We start from the raw sequence: 13,691 nt of genomic DNA, 5'->3' as shown, positions 1-13,691 counted from the left end.
ATTAAAAAGTCATATCTCAAGAACGAGTTAAGATATCATGATGTAATAAAGAGCATTTTAAAGCAAATTTAAAGAAGTTCCAACGTACCATAAATAATTCTTTATTCTCCATAAATCTCGTTGTTATGATTTTTTAAATCTAACTCTTCCGCACGCTTAATTATTTTTTCTATAAAATAAAAAATTAAAAAGACATATCTCAAGAACGAGTTAAGATATCATGATGTAATAAAGAGCATTTTAAAGCAAATTTAAAGAAGTTCCAACGTACCATAAATAATTCTTTATTCTCCATAAATCTCGTTGTTATAATTTTTTTAATCTAACTCTTCTGCACGCTTAATTATTTTTTCTATAAAATAAGAAATTAAAAAAAATTGTATCTCAAGAAGGGGATAAGGTATCATGATGTAATAAGGAGCAATTTAAAGCAAATTTAAAGAAGTTCCAACGTACCATAAATAATTCTTTATTCTCCATAAATCTCGTTGTTATGATTTTTTAAATCTAACTCTTCCGCACGCTTAATTATTTTTTCTATAAAATAAACAATTAAAGAAATCATATCTCAAGAACGATTTAAGATATCACGATGAAATAAAGAGCATTTTAAAGCAAATTTAAAGAAGTTTCAACATGCCATAAATAATTCTTTATTCTCTATAAATCTCATTGTTATGATTTTTTAAATCTAACTCCGCACGCTTATTTTTTATACAAAATTAGAAATTAAAAAAATAATATCTTAAGAACGAGTTAAGATATAATCATGTAATAAACAGCATTTTAAAGCAAATTTAAAGAAGTTTCAACCTGCCATAAATAACTCTTTATTTTCCGTAAATTTCGTTGTTATGATTTTTTAAATCTAACTCTGCACGCTTAATTATTTTTTCTATAAAATCTGAAATTAAAAAAATATCTCAAAAACGAGTTAAGATATGATGTAATAAAGAGCATTTTAAAGCAAATTTAAGTTGCTATTAGTCCCTAGATCTCTTGATACACTTCTTTGCTACACTATAAACGTTTGTCAAGAGTCGTTATTTCGGTAATTTTGGTTTAGCTTAATGTCTTCAACTGGTCCAGCTACCAATTTCACATTATAATCCATTTTCGTTTACATCAGAAACAACTACACCGTAACTAGCTGTTACTGTACTTAAGATGGTGGTGAAACTGATAAGGAAGTGATCAGAAGTAACTACTGCATTCTGGTTTATGTCATTGCTTACTGGAGATAAAGGAAGAGAATTTAAGAACATGTGATGTCAAAGTTGAAACTCTATAATAGAACAAGTTATGCTTGTTAAATATCTTGGTGTAGAAATTACAAGCTATTAAGATCTATATGTAAGACAGCACAAGTTGCACAAGTGGCAGTTTATCTAAGGGAGACTATATGGCGGAACATATACATGCATGTAGAAGGAAATTATGAGGGCGATGGAGATGAAAGTCATGAGATCTATGTTGAATGTGACATTGTGATATAGGCAGACCAACACCTCTATCAGAAAAAGATGTAACATACAGAATGTAGTAAAATGGACAAAAGTAAGACAAAAAAGGTGGAAGGAGCATGTGAAAAGAATGGATGAAAGGAGATTGGCCAGAATATGCATATATGGACCACTGAAAGAAAAAGACCACAAGGACGGCCGCCCAACAGATGGACACAGAGCTGGTTCTTCTCGTCTGCTGAGTAAAGTCCCAACATGAGACTTGACAAACAGAAGTGTGGTCAAAAAAAACGACTACAGACTACACGCAGAGAAAGCGACACTTATTTTAACAAAATAGTTCAGCAATGTTACATTTCTTCATTCACATAATAATCATGGGCCAATCAATTCCTATAAGAATTCTCTAATTTTGTTTCCTTCCACGGTTTAGGCGGTCACCAGCTAAAATTCTGCAATACTAGATTTGATACTTTTCTTTTTTTAATTCGAACAAAAACAAGGTGTTTTAATTTTCCACCATTAAGTGTATTTGTCTCAATCATTTTAGATGAGATATTTATTGAATGATCAGATCTGTTTCTGATTTGTAATAACTACTCTTTGGTTAAAGATCTTATTCTCCACAACGTGGATGTGATAACTAGGCACTCAAACTTGTCCCTGAGTCAACAATTAACAGTTATGAAATCAATTGCTTTTTTGGGGGGGAAATAGTTATCATAAAATAATAACCATAATTCATCAATTTAATATCAATAAAAATTGTATGTTTAATAAAAAATAATAAATTTTTTTAGTGTATATTTTTTATATTTTACATTTATAAGTTAACAAAGTGGAATACAACGTATATCCTGTGGAAATTAAAGTTAAAATACAATCACATTGATTATTGTACAAAAAAAAATTAATATTAATTAATACATATACAAAAATAAATAGAATTATTCACGTACAAACTAATGGAAAAGTAGTGATTATGGAAAGTACAGACAAAGAGGTAGAAACAATAAATTATACTGGAAGAAAACGTTACAGATTATTGTTTTACGTATAACATCAATTAATTTAACATTCTTCAAAATTCCCATTCTACTCATCATCACTATAATCATCAATCCAACAAAGATCTCAATTTAGATAAATTACTAATAATATAACAAATGCATCATAGTATATCTAGATTTATATTAATATACATTGTAGTAATATACAAAAACTGAAAAATCTACAAATTTGTTATAACCAAAAAAAATCTTTGGCTCTCAGTTCGATCTTTTCTTTTACATTATAAAAGTCTACTACTTCAAGTCTTTTTGTATCTTTGTTTTGGAGATTTTTACACTATGAATATATCTTTGTGGTGTTGTAATAGGAATTGTGTAAAATAATTTATAGGCATTATAGCCGATAGACACATTGAAACACTATCTGACCATATTAAATTCGGACCAAAAACGACAGCCAAATTTTGTGCCGTCATTTTATTTAGATCTGCACGTTCCATTACCCTCGATAAAAAGCTCACAACAAATTTTAATAATTTATAATTATCCTCAGGTAATTTTTCCATCACTAATATAGAAGCTTGGCGTAATTGTTCTTCTTTACTAGAATCTATAAAAATATAAATTAATATTTATAAACAAATTTATATAAGAATATTAATACATTGAAATTGAATAACTTCATCATATAACTCTTGAGTTAAAATTGGTTCTTTTAATTCGCGTAAAAACTTTTTTAATAAAGCTCCTGCTTCGTGGGGAGATTCAAAAGTTAATGGGGATCCTTTATTTGCTTCTCTCGCTAATTGTTTTACTTTCGTTAAATTTGCAGATCTCCTAAATAATCCTTCGGTTTCTAAGGCTAAAAAATAAATTCAATTATTAACTCAATATCAAAGAAAGGTAATAATTACCATCAGGTTTATCTAAATATTTAACACATTCTTTAACAACAGGCGGAATATCCTCATTATAATGCTTCTTTATAAATTGTAATGTAACACCAAACTGTCGCGTTGATTCAATTGGCTCAATACCTTTAGAATCAACGTCAGTTGTGTTATTTTTCCCGGTTGTTTTTCTATCAAATCTTAAAAAGAATTATTAATAATTAATAATTTTTGTTGCTTATTTTATTTATTATTTTTTTATCATACTCTTTAATTTCTTCCGGAATAGCTAATTGTTCGAGTTTGATATGTTCACTTAATTCTTTCAACGAGTGTATATAATTCAATTTCTTGCCGAATTTTACGCTGATTACCGGCCGGAAAACTTGTGAAATAATCTTGAGGAAGCTCGTCGGGTGGACTACATACAAAGCTTTCAAATTCTTTTTGTATTTGCGATCAAACGCTTTATAGGCTTGCCACAACCAAGCTATGGAAGGCTTATTTTTGCTCGTTAGGCCATAATGGAAGTAAATTAAACTGTAATCTTGTTCTACGTATAAATCTAATGTTCCCTTTAAATACCTAAAAAAAAGAAATTAAAATAATAGAGATCTTCGGAATTATATATTTTATTGCTTAACAATAAAACGAAAAGACAATAAAAAAAAAAGTGTTATCGTAAAAATGACTGTAATAATACGTGTAAAAAGGAAATATTACACGGTTTTAATAATACGTAAATTAAACATATGTTGTTATCGTATTTTATCACAGATGTGTCTGTAAACATTGAGAAATAACGGTTTTATTTAAATCAAGGACACATTTTATCGTATCGGTGCCAAAAAAAGATTTTTGGATGTGTTTATAGATAGAGTTGTAGGTTTAAATAAATTATGTAAAACGAACGATAATTTTTAGAGTCTATTGAGAAATTTCCGTAAATCTTATTTCGTAAACAGGAAACTGACGTGTTCGAATATACTAAGTCACAGCTCTAAAATAAGAATATATACGTGTTTTATAAGACCAATATCTAAAAAAGTTCAAAAGAAGAATACTGAGAAGGATTTGGTCCAGAACAAGATGGAACATGGAAAACTCGAATGAATTTTGACGTAAAGAATGACTTGAGGGCGATGGGAGTGAAAGACTGGTGGCGAGTGGCTAGGAATAGATGGGGATGGTGTAGAATTGTTGAGGAGGCTAAAACCCACCAAGGGTTGTAGAGCCAAAGGAAGAAGAAGAATTGAGAAATAAATTGACAATCAAAAATTAAAGATTTCGATGATTTTCATCTAAATACTTTCGATATTATCATAAAAATACTTTTTATTATCATATATTTATCGCCTAAGGCATTTCAAATTTTTCTCAACCAACACTAATAATAGCGTTGTAAAAGCGCGCACTTCTTCTGCAGTTAATTCACGTTGGTGTAATCGACTGGAAAGTGTTGTTACTTAACGCTATTAGAACTCCAGAAAATTACTACATATCATAATTTTTACCTAACAATGCAAATTTAAGCTTGTGCAAAATATGGTACGCATTGCGACGGAGACATTGAAATAGGTACACCTTATAAAGATCATACATATAATTCAAATTGCGATTATGAGCTGCTAGGTCTTCGACGTATTCGAGGCGTTGAAATAGTATTTGATATTGAATTTCTTATTACCAGGTTGACTCCACCCATATTATTGTATACTTCTATGCATACTTCTATGTATATTCTAATCTTACTTTATCTAGAAAACTTTCTTACTTACTGGTTGACTACCCAAACGAAAGTAATACTAATATCCCGGTACTCAAACGTAACCATACCTGTGAGGCAGAGTGAGATTGAATAGATACCTGGAGTGCTGGATCGACTCGAGACTTGATATTGACATTGAAGTAAGTTCTAGAGTGGAGCAAGTGAGGCAAAATTTCATTGCACCTAAATAAGTACTGTGCGATGAACGATTGTATGAACGGATGTCGCTATACGGCTGAGACTCACAAAGTGTTATGCTTGGTCAACTCTGCTATGCAGAGCGGAAACTTGGACTCTGAAGACTGTCAGTATGAATCGTATAGAAGCATTTAAAATGTGGACGTACCGAAGAATTCTAAAGATGGACGGAAATTGGTGCAACTTATAATTCAGGAAAAGATAGAGGGGAAATGTGGACTTGGTAGAAGGTTTATGGATGCGGAATATCAGGAATTGGACAGGTTTAAACGTTGAAGAGCTTATTAGAGCTGCGGCGGATCGAGAGACATTTGCTCATGAATTTATTATCGTACCAGCCAACATAATTTACATCGACGCCTTCAATGTTTGCAACTTTCTCAACAAATTTCTCGCTTTTCATTTTGGTTTTCTTAGGTAGTTGGCAATTGGGATTTCAATTCATTTGAACTGTTCCGAGAAACAGTGTTTCTTCTTTTGGAAGATACAAGTAGAGGTATTCCAGGTAATCTCTTTCTTGTAGCATAATGACAACAGTCACCTATGCTGTACATATCGCATCTAAAATGCGTGCAAGTATCAACCTGTTCGGAGAGGTATGCCGCGCAAACGAACCTTTGAAACCAGACATTTCTCGTATTTCGTGGTTTTCTGGATTTTCATTCTGGTTTTCCTTCCAGTACGATTCGGACTATTCTGTTTGGTGTCCATTCCATTTACGTGTTCATATCAACTCCTGCTACGCTCTCTTCCCCATCTTATCACGTCTTGAATTTCACGCGTTTTATGTCATCGTTTCTTACACAATCTCGAAGAGTTCTGTCTGCTATAGCTTTTAGTGTTTTCATTTCTGTTATTCTCGTAATACTTCTTTTGTAATTCGCGACGGTTCTAAGATCTAATTCTAGTTGTCAATGTGACAATGTTTGTCTATGGATGTTTAAACACGTTCTTAGCATCGAATACAAGGTTCACAATGATGAGGACATTGAACTCTGAGCAATTTCTTATAAGAAAAAATAATTTAGGAGGTGTACATGAAACATTTTTGTCAGGTGAATACACTTTGTGTTTTGTCAATTCAAATTTCTATTTTCAAATGTTACGGTGTTACCAACTGCTACATACCTATTTCCCTACATTGTCAAAATTTATTTTATTTTAGAGAAAAAAATAGGATAAAAGCGCGAAATACAAAAAATAGCATAAAAAACACGTTTCATAAGACTTAAAGCACTCATTCGATAAAAAACTTCAACTTGAATTCGTGCATTTCAAACGTGTCTTACGAAACTTGTTTTTTAATATACTATTGTTTTGCTGGTATCTGCTCTTTTATCTTGAATTACCAATTTACATCTTACCGGTTCTCTGCTGAATGACATGTATTTTGTTTCACACATACAGGTGTTCAAAAAGTTCTTGTATTTTTTTTAGATGTTTCTACAGGCTTTACGTCTCGTAAAACTCGCTTTTGATAGCTGACGGCGTTGATCTTGACTTTCCGATCATTGTTGACCCGGCGACGCCTCTCAAACCATCATAGAAGCAGGGAATTGAGTGTAACCGTTGATTTTTACAGCAGCGGTCTTCTGCTGACCTTTTTTGAGTAGTTGACGTTGGTTCTGATACTTGCGGAGCGGCGCGATCGTACATATCTTCTCATCAGTAATTAGAACTTTTGATAAACGAGCACTTTCCAATCTTTCAACTTCAATGTATCGTTGAGGAAGTGGAGATAACCGATCTTGTAGTTTTGAACCTTTAGCTTTTTTCCTCTGACGATGTTCCAAGTGATACTGACGCCAAATTTCCTTGCCATTTTCCTGATCGAACGCTCCGGGTAGCGATAAACGCATCAACAACCCTTCTGCACATTCTTTGAAGTCGTAGCGGTGATTGGGCGACCTCTCTGAAGACGCTCCGCAATATGTAGAGACAAAATTACATGAGGAATTCAATGAAATCATCAGAATAAACAAAAAATCATAATGCCTAAAGAAAAACACGGAAACTTTTTGATAACACTCTGATAATACAACATCATAAAACCTTGTGGTACACTATAAATTACTTAAGATCAATTGCTTTATGAAGCTGTTATTACAGCTTCCTCTATACGATTTACAGAAAAATGTTATCCATTGCCAAAAAACTACCTTACCCAACATTCTTTATCCATCATAATTATTACACACTGACTTGCAGTCAATTCATATGTAGAGAACAATTAAATCCATTATGTACCTAATGCATCACAAGATTCAAAGACATCTAGAAATGATTACTCAAGCTTACGGTATTAAACCAAGATATGGTCCTATTAGATCCAATAATGGGGAAGACTTTTACGGCGAATAAGCGATCAACCGTTTCTTTACTGTACAGGATGTATCAGGTATGAGTAGAAAAAATTTGAGGGGTTATAAGCCCCCTTTTTGTGTATAAAAAATTCTTATAACACAATGTCCCATTCTTTACTATTCTTAAGATATGATACAATAAAGTTAAGGGTTTGAAAGTTTAAGTACTGCTGTATAAAGAATTATACTAAGCAGGCTTTGCTTATGTATATAGCTTTAATTTGACACATAAAAGTCATTTTTGAGATATTTTTTTAGAGGTTGTTTATACGAATAAATTTATCACTTCTGTTTTATCACTCTTCAATGTGAAAATTTACGTTAAAATTTAAGTTTTAATAAATAAACTTGCATATTGTATTAAAAACAACAAAATTACAAAACTAGAAACAAATTGCAAAGCAAAGCCTGCTTAGTATAATTCAGTAGTACTCAAACTTGTGAAGAAATGAAAATATTTGTAATAAACATAATTCAGAAAGATCAGGAGAATTAACTGCAGTTGTCAAGAATCAGCTTTCTCGCATTTTTATATAAATCCATTGAAGAATGAAATATTAAATTTATTATAAATCTGAGGTTATTTCAAAATGTGGCAAAAAAATCTCCGGTTATATAATGTGATTGAATTTTTAAATATCTAGACGTTATAAATTTGTCATGTCCCTTTATTTAAAGTGTATGAGAGGTTGGATTAGTGTTCAGGTTAAGAGCCACTTCAAGTTGATAAATTTATACCTGAACATGATACAAATTTACTATCATATGTAGGTGTGCTTATGGTTTCCTAAGAAGTCTTTACTTTACGTTTTTACGACTACTTTGTAATTCTCTTATGTTGTTTTACTTTAATTATTATGATCTCATTCGGTTCATGTTTATCCCATGAGAGTTTAAGGAGGGTTTAGGTCGCGCAGAATTTGTGTTTTCGTTTTATGTATAATCTTCGCAAGTTTTATTATCTAGTCACTAGATTCTAGTGATTGACTGAATATGCGACAGAGAGTTGCGGTTCGTTACGTGTCTTTCATTTTAATCTATTACTTCCTGTAAGCCGCCTTATCTCAGTCGTAAAATTACGTTCAGAGTGGATGTTCATAACATCAATCTCCAGCACAGATTTTGTTTAAACATTCTTTCTCATAAGTTTTCCAAATTCCAGTGTTAATTTTCGTACCAGGTTGCTCGTTTTTAGAATTCGACTCCCGGTTCTGCAAGGTGAGCCGGCTTTGCTCACTCAACTTATTGTTTTACGCGAAATGGTGTAGGGTTCATTTTTGTAATGAGCAATTTTGTGTTTGCCAACCTTAATGATGCTTGCTCTTGCACTCATTGAGCTTGAATTACATTTTTGTTAATTGATTGATATCTTAGGTTCTTATATCTTGGTTCAATAAAGTATTATTATTATTATTTTAGTGTTATAGTTATATAGCAAATATTATCACCACATCTGATTGGTTTTTGAGTTATCATGTTTACATACATGATATTAAAAATAGTTGATATTAATTTAAGAATCTTCAAAACATATAGATCATTATTATGATTACAATACATTCCCTTTATTTACTTTGTATATGTAAAAAAAGTGAAGAGGATGTAACTACAGCATATAAAAAGAAACAATAATGGGAGTTAATTAATAAAATTCATTGATTTTCTTCTTTTGATTAGATTCTGCTAAGTAATTAACTTAAACCATATATTTAAAATTCACTTAATAAATTAGTTTTAAACCACCTGGCTTGGTTAATTTGAATAATACGCAATGTCACCATGTTCTTAGGTACTTTCATCATTATGCAACACCACACCTACATGTAGTTTGTATGCAAACAACATACCAATAGAAATACTTCCGCTTTTTTTTACTCAATATAATTTTATTTACATAACTACTTGTATTTGTAATTAACCAATTCAAAAAGTTCTTTTTTTATTTAATTGCATTTCCTAGAATTCACACAAACACTGATAAGATTAAATTTTAATTTTTTTAATAAAATTTGTCTTATTACTAATCAAATTTCATATTTATTTGTATAAAACTGAAATGAGTAACCGCAATTGATAAGATTATGACTAACTCAGTCTTTATTAATCATTGATCTCCTTAAAGATCAAAAGATCTTCTATTTTCAAAATTTAATAAATACAAATTTAAAAACATACTTACTCTAATAAACAGTTGTGGTCGATCATATTAGTAGGAGGTAATTTACAAGCATAAACAACAATAACTTTACGTCCATCTGCATCATCACCCTTAACATCAACAATTCCATATTTGGCGATATCACTAAAGCTTACTCCACCAACTTCTGGATAAGTATCCGTACCAAAACTGAAACTAGCCGGACCATTGAGAAGTTCATCATAATTTTCATCAGTAAAATCAGAAACAGGCGAACCCATTCCGTTCGATTCGTTCTCCATGAAATCAATTAATAACTCCCCATTATCCATTTCATTTGGAGCTTGCAAAAGTTCGGTGTCGTCGAATTCAAGATTCGGTTCGTAATCATGATAATCTGATAAACTTGGGTACGGTTCCTCAGGATCTACGAATTAATGAAAGAAAACATGATAAGATATTGATAAATCTGGGTGGATTAGATAAGAATGGGGTATTTAATTTAAAACTTTATAAGTACCTGGTTGGGTTTTCATTGGGCTCAATTTGTTATTATCCATCGTTGCGTTTAAATGACGATTAAGTCATTGCAGAAAAAAATTTGGTTTATTAGATTTTTTTTTGAGACAAAGCGGTTGGATTGGAACGGAAAAACTCTATAAGGATAACGTAACGTTAAGCTTAAACGCGTTTCGAAACGTCACCGAGATATTGCTAATATTAAATTATACGCGAAGCGATGGGTGTTTTTTGTTTTGACGTTCAATGTCACTGAAGACAGTGTCAAAAGAATTGTTACCAACTAAATTTTCTTACTAAAATTTTAATAAAATGCTTAAAAATTTCCATTACGAATACAATAATATACAATTAAAATAAAATATTCATTTAATAACTCAATATATTTAATATTTGCTTTTCGGTGCAATAAATTTCACGAAAATATTAAAATCCATTTCAATTTATATTATGCAACCCAAATTACATATATATACCTCAATTTTCTTTTTAATTCTAATTAAGGATTTTAATATATTAATTAATCAACACTTATTTACCCTTGATTTATTAGTTACATTTTTTATATAACCATTAATAAAAACAAACAATTATGTAGTATCACAATCAAAAAACCATCAATTTCTAAAATTTAAAAACGTCAAAAACAAGAATAATTAGAGTTTATTAAGTCTATTGTACATATAATCCAGCTAAAAAAGGAATAAAATATTAGCAATTTTCAAAAAGTACCAACTAATATACATACGGTAACAAACCAAAATGAATCAGGTTTATATATTGACTTTGATATAATTCTCATATTTTTAACAGGTCCCATTGCATGTAAATGTAAATGGTTAATGCTGTTAAAAGGTGGCCAATGGAAGCCCAAACGGATATCGTCTAAGGAAGCTCCTTGTTCTTGTAAAATTTGTTTTGCTAAATGTTCCATTTTTTCTACTACAAAGAAAAATAGCAAACAAACACTACAAATTAAAGTTAAAACTAGTTAACTTACACATCGGCAAATGCTCTTTAGTTAAAACATTAGCCCCTCTAATATGAATTTTAGGAATTACTAAATAGTGATGTTCAGCGGATGGTTTGATATCTTTGAACACAATGAATTCTCCATCTTCATATAAAATTTCCGCTTCTGCTTTATGCGCACAGATTTTGCAGAAAATACAACGTTCGTCCGTAGAAATGATTCTCACATAGAATAACCCTAGGAAAGCTAAACCACAAATAAACGCAATATGAAGTTTGATGATTTGTAACATTTGCAATGTGACCATTTACTGGTTTCAAACGCGAGTTTTATATATTTTGATAAACTACATACGATTTTCGTCATGATAACATCTTTATGATGCAATAATTATTTTGTACAAAAAATTAATTCCGAATATGGATTAGATCACCTATTCAAAATTGTCATTAAAATTAATATGAATTAATAGGTTAGTTTAATAAATTTCAGTAAATATGTATCTTACGGCTAGTATGCGATATAAAATGTCGAAAAGAAAGATGGAGCGATTTCTCAATCAATTAAAAATGTTGTTTAACTATAGATGTTGGAATCATTTTTAGATTTCTAGTAAATGGCGTAAACGTCAAATAAGTTAGGTTAGGATAATAACAAAACATTAATTAAAAGGAATGAATAAGAACGATAAACTTTATTTGGAATTGTCTTCAAATCCTGTGTGATTTGAAGCTGTTAATCAAATGACTAATGTATTTTTCGATGACTCTAAAAAATAGGTAAGATTTAATGAATTAAATGTTAGGTTATGTTAGATTTTTGAATGGGGTCATACACACTTATTAAATTTAGAGAAAATTTTTATGTCAAACGATATATGCAAGTATATGCATGAATACAAAGTAAAAGAAATATTTTGATCAATTTTATATTTTGATCAATTTTATATTTTGCGTAATTTGAAGTGAAAAATAGCAAATATTCAAACGAAATAATTTCGCGGCTTTTCTGTGACGTAGAACCGCACTGCCTAAAACAAGTTAAATTGTCCGTTAGATAGCGCTTGCGGTGTGACAGTGTCAAAATAAAACCATGGATGTAATAGAGTGTCTCTATTACATCCATGAACAAAACATAATAAACATAACCTACAAACACTCTATCTCTTTTCAATACAACCTAAATGACGTTTATCTCTTTCTCGCATTTGAGCGGGGAACAGGGAACGCAAAAGTGAGAATCGTACGTTATCAACGCGGGAATTTTAAAAGCGCAAATGGGTATATAAATTTTCAATAATTTTTTTAACAATGACTTTGTTCGAAAATAAAAAAAAAAAAAATAACGGTAACTATATTTTTATATAAACTTTCAGAAAATATAATAAAAAAAAAATCGTGTATGACCCCATTTCATTGAGGCTTATATATAATCTAGAGAGCGTATGTGGTGGTGGTGGGGGTAATCAGAAAGTCAGACATGTTGGATGTACCGACCTGAACTTAGCTATAGTTTCAAGTCTCTATTGTACCTACAATTATAACCTCACATTTCCAAAACCCCACCAATAGAAGAATAATAATAATAATAAATAACCTCACAATTCTCATAAACATATTGTTATTTTTATTAAAATTTGATTTTTGTTGAAAGTTTTCAAATTCTTTTCGTTTCACACATGTTTTTTATAATTTGGTAGGTTGGACGATTATTTACAACAGTCCATAAAATGTTTCTGGTTACTTGACTTAGAATTAACAATTAAAGACCTCGGTGTAAGAAGGGGACAACTCCTTGTCTTGATAAATGGAGCTACTCCCTTCTTACACCGAGGTCTTCAATTGAAGTTCAAGTAAAGTTTATTATTAAGGACTGTTCAGTTTTTTTTAATAAACTAACAATTATTTATAAGCAAAGGTTAACGTGATCAATCAGAATTGCTTTAAATATTTTCTTCTTAGTTTATATTAATTATAAGGGTTATGGCTAAAAATTATTAAGTTCTTTTAAAATATCATATAATTAATTATTTATCAAAAAAAAATTTATGTTTTGTTTTGGTTATTATTTTCTGTCTTTCCAGTTTATAATAATGTAAATTCTTGTATACGTATATATAAAAATTTCGAATTTCCCGCTAAGTTGGTACATCTAACATGGCGACCTTTCTGGCTTCATTTTAGGCGTGGTGGGGACAACAGCATACGCACTCTAGATTATATATAAGACCTCAATGCCCTATTTACACCCCAACTTGTTTTTTTTTTTTTTTTAATTAGGTTTTTGCGGTTCGTTCAAGTGGGGTAATGGGTGTTCTTGTAAAAGTCCCTATAGAAACTGTTTAATACTTATTGTTAGTCTTAAATGTGC

At 30.6% G+C, this 13,691-nt stretch overlaps 2 protein-coding genes across 2 annotated transcripts; both read right to left on the bottom strand.

The window, feature by feature from the left end:
• Positions 1-2,252: 2,252 nt before the first annotated feature.
• Positions 2,253-10,609, bottom strand: LOC111421101 (Rho GTPase activating protein at 68F). Its single transcript, XM_023054233.2, has 6 exons — positions 10,350-10,609; positions 9,872-10,256; positions 3,631-3,948; positions 3,388-3,563; positions 3,138-3,335; positions 2,253-3,083 (listed from the first exon to the last, which is right to left on the bottom strand). Exons 1-6 carry the CDS (start codon positions 10,387-10,389, stop codon positions 2,806-2,808), a joined length of 1,395 nt encoding a protein of 464 aa, XP_022910001.1. The 5' UTR covers positions 10,390-10,609; the 3' UTR covers positions 2,253-2,805.
• A 270-nt stretch (positions 10,610-10,879) lies between these two features.
• On the bottom strand, positions 10,880-12,209 carry LOC111421094 (adenosine 5'-monophosphoramidase HINT3-like). Its single transcript, XM_071201050.1, has 4 exons — positions 11,830-12,209; positions 11,349-11,754; positions 11,097-11,290; positions 10,880-11,040 (listed from the first exon to the last, which is right to left on the bottom strand). Exons 2-4 carry the CDS (start codon positions 11,626-11,628, stop codon positions 11,005-11,007), a joined length of 510 nt encoding a protein of 169 aa, XP_071057151.1. The 5' UTR covers positions 11,629-11,754; positions 11,830-12,209; the 3' UTR covers positions 10,880-11,004.
• Between the last annotated feature and the right edge of the window lie 1,482 nt (positions 12,210-13,691).

This window comes from Onthophagus taurus, chromosome 1 (genome assembly GCF_036711975.1).
Source record: "Onthophagus taurus isolate NC chromosome 1, IU_Otau_3.0, whole genome shotgun sequence".
NCBI lineage: Eukaryota > Metazoa > Arthropoda > Insecta > Coleoptera > Scarabaeidae > Onthophagus > Onthophagus taurus.
Note: the sequence above shows the minus strand (reverse complement) of the source record. Positions and strands in the feature narration are given on the sequence as shown.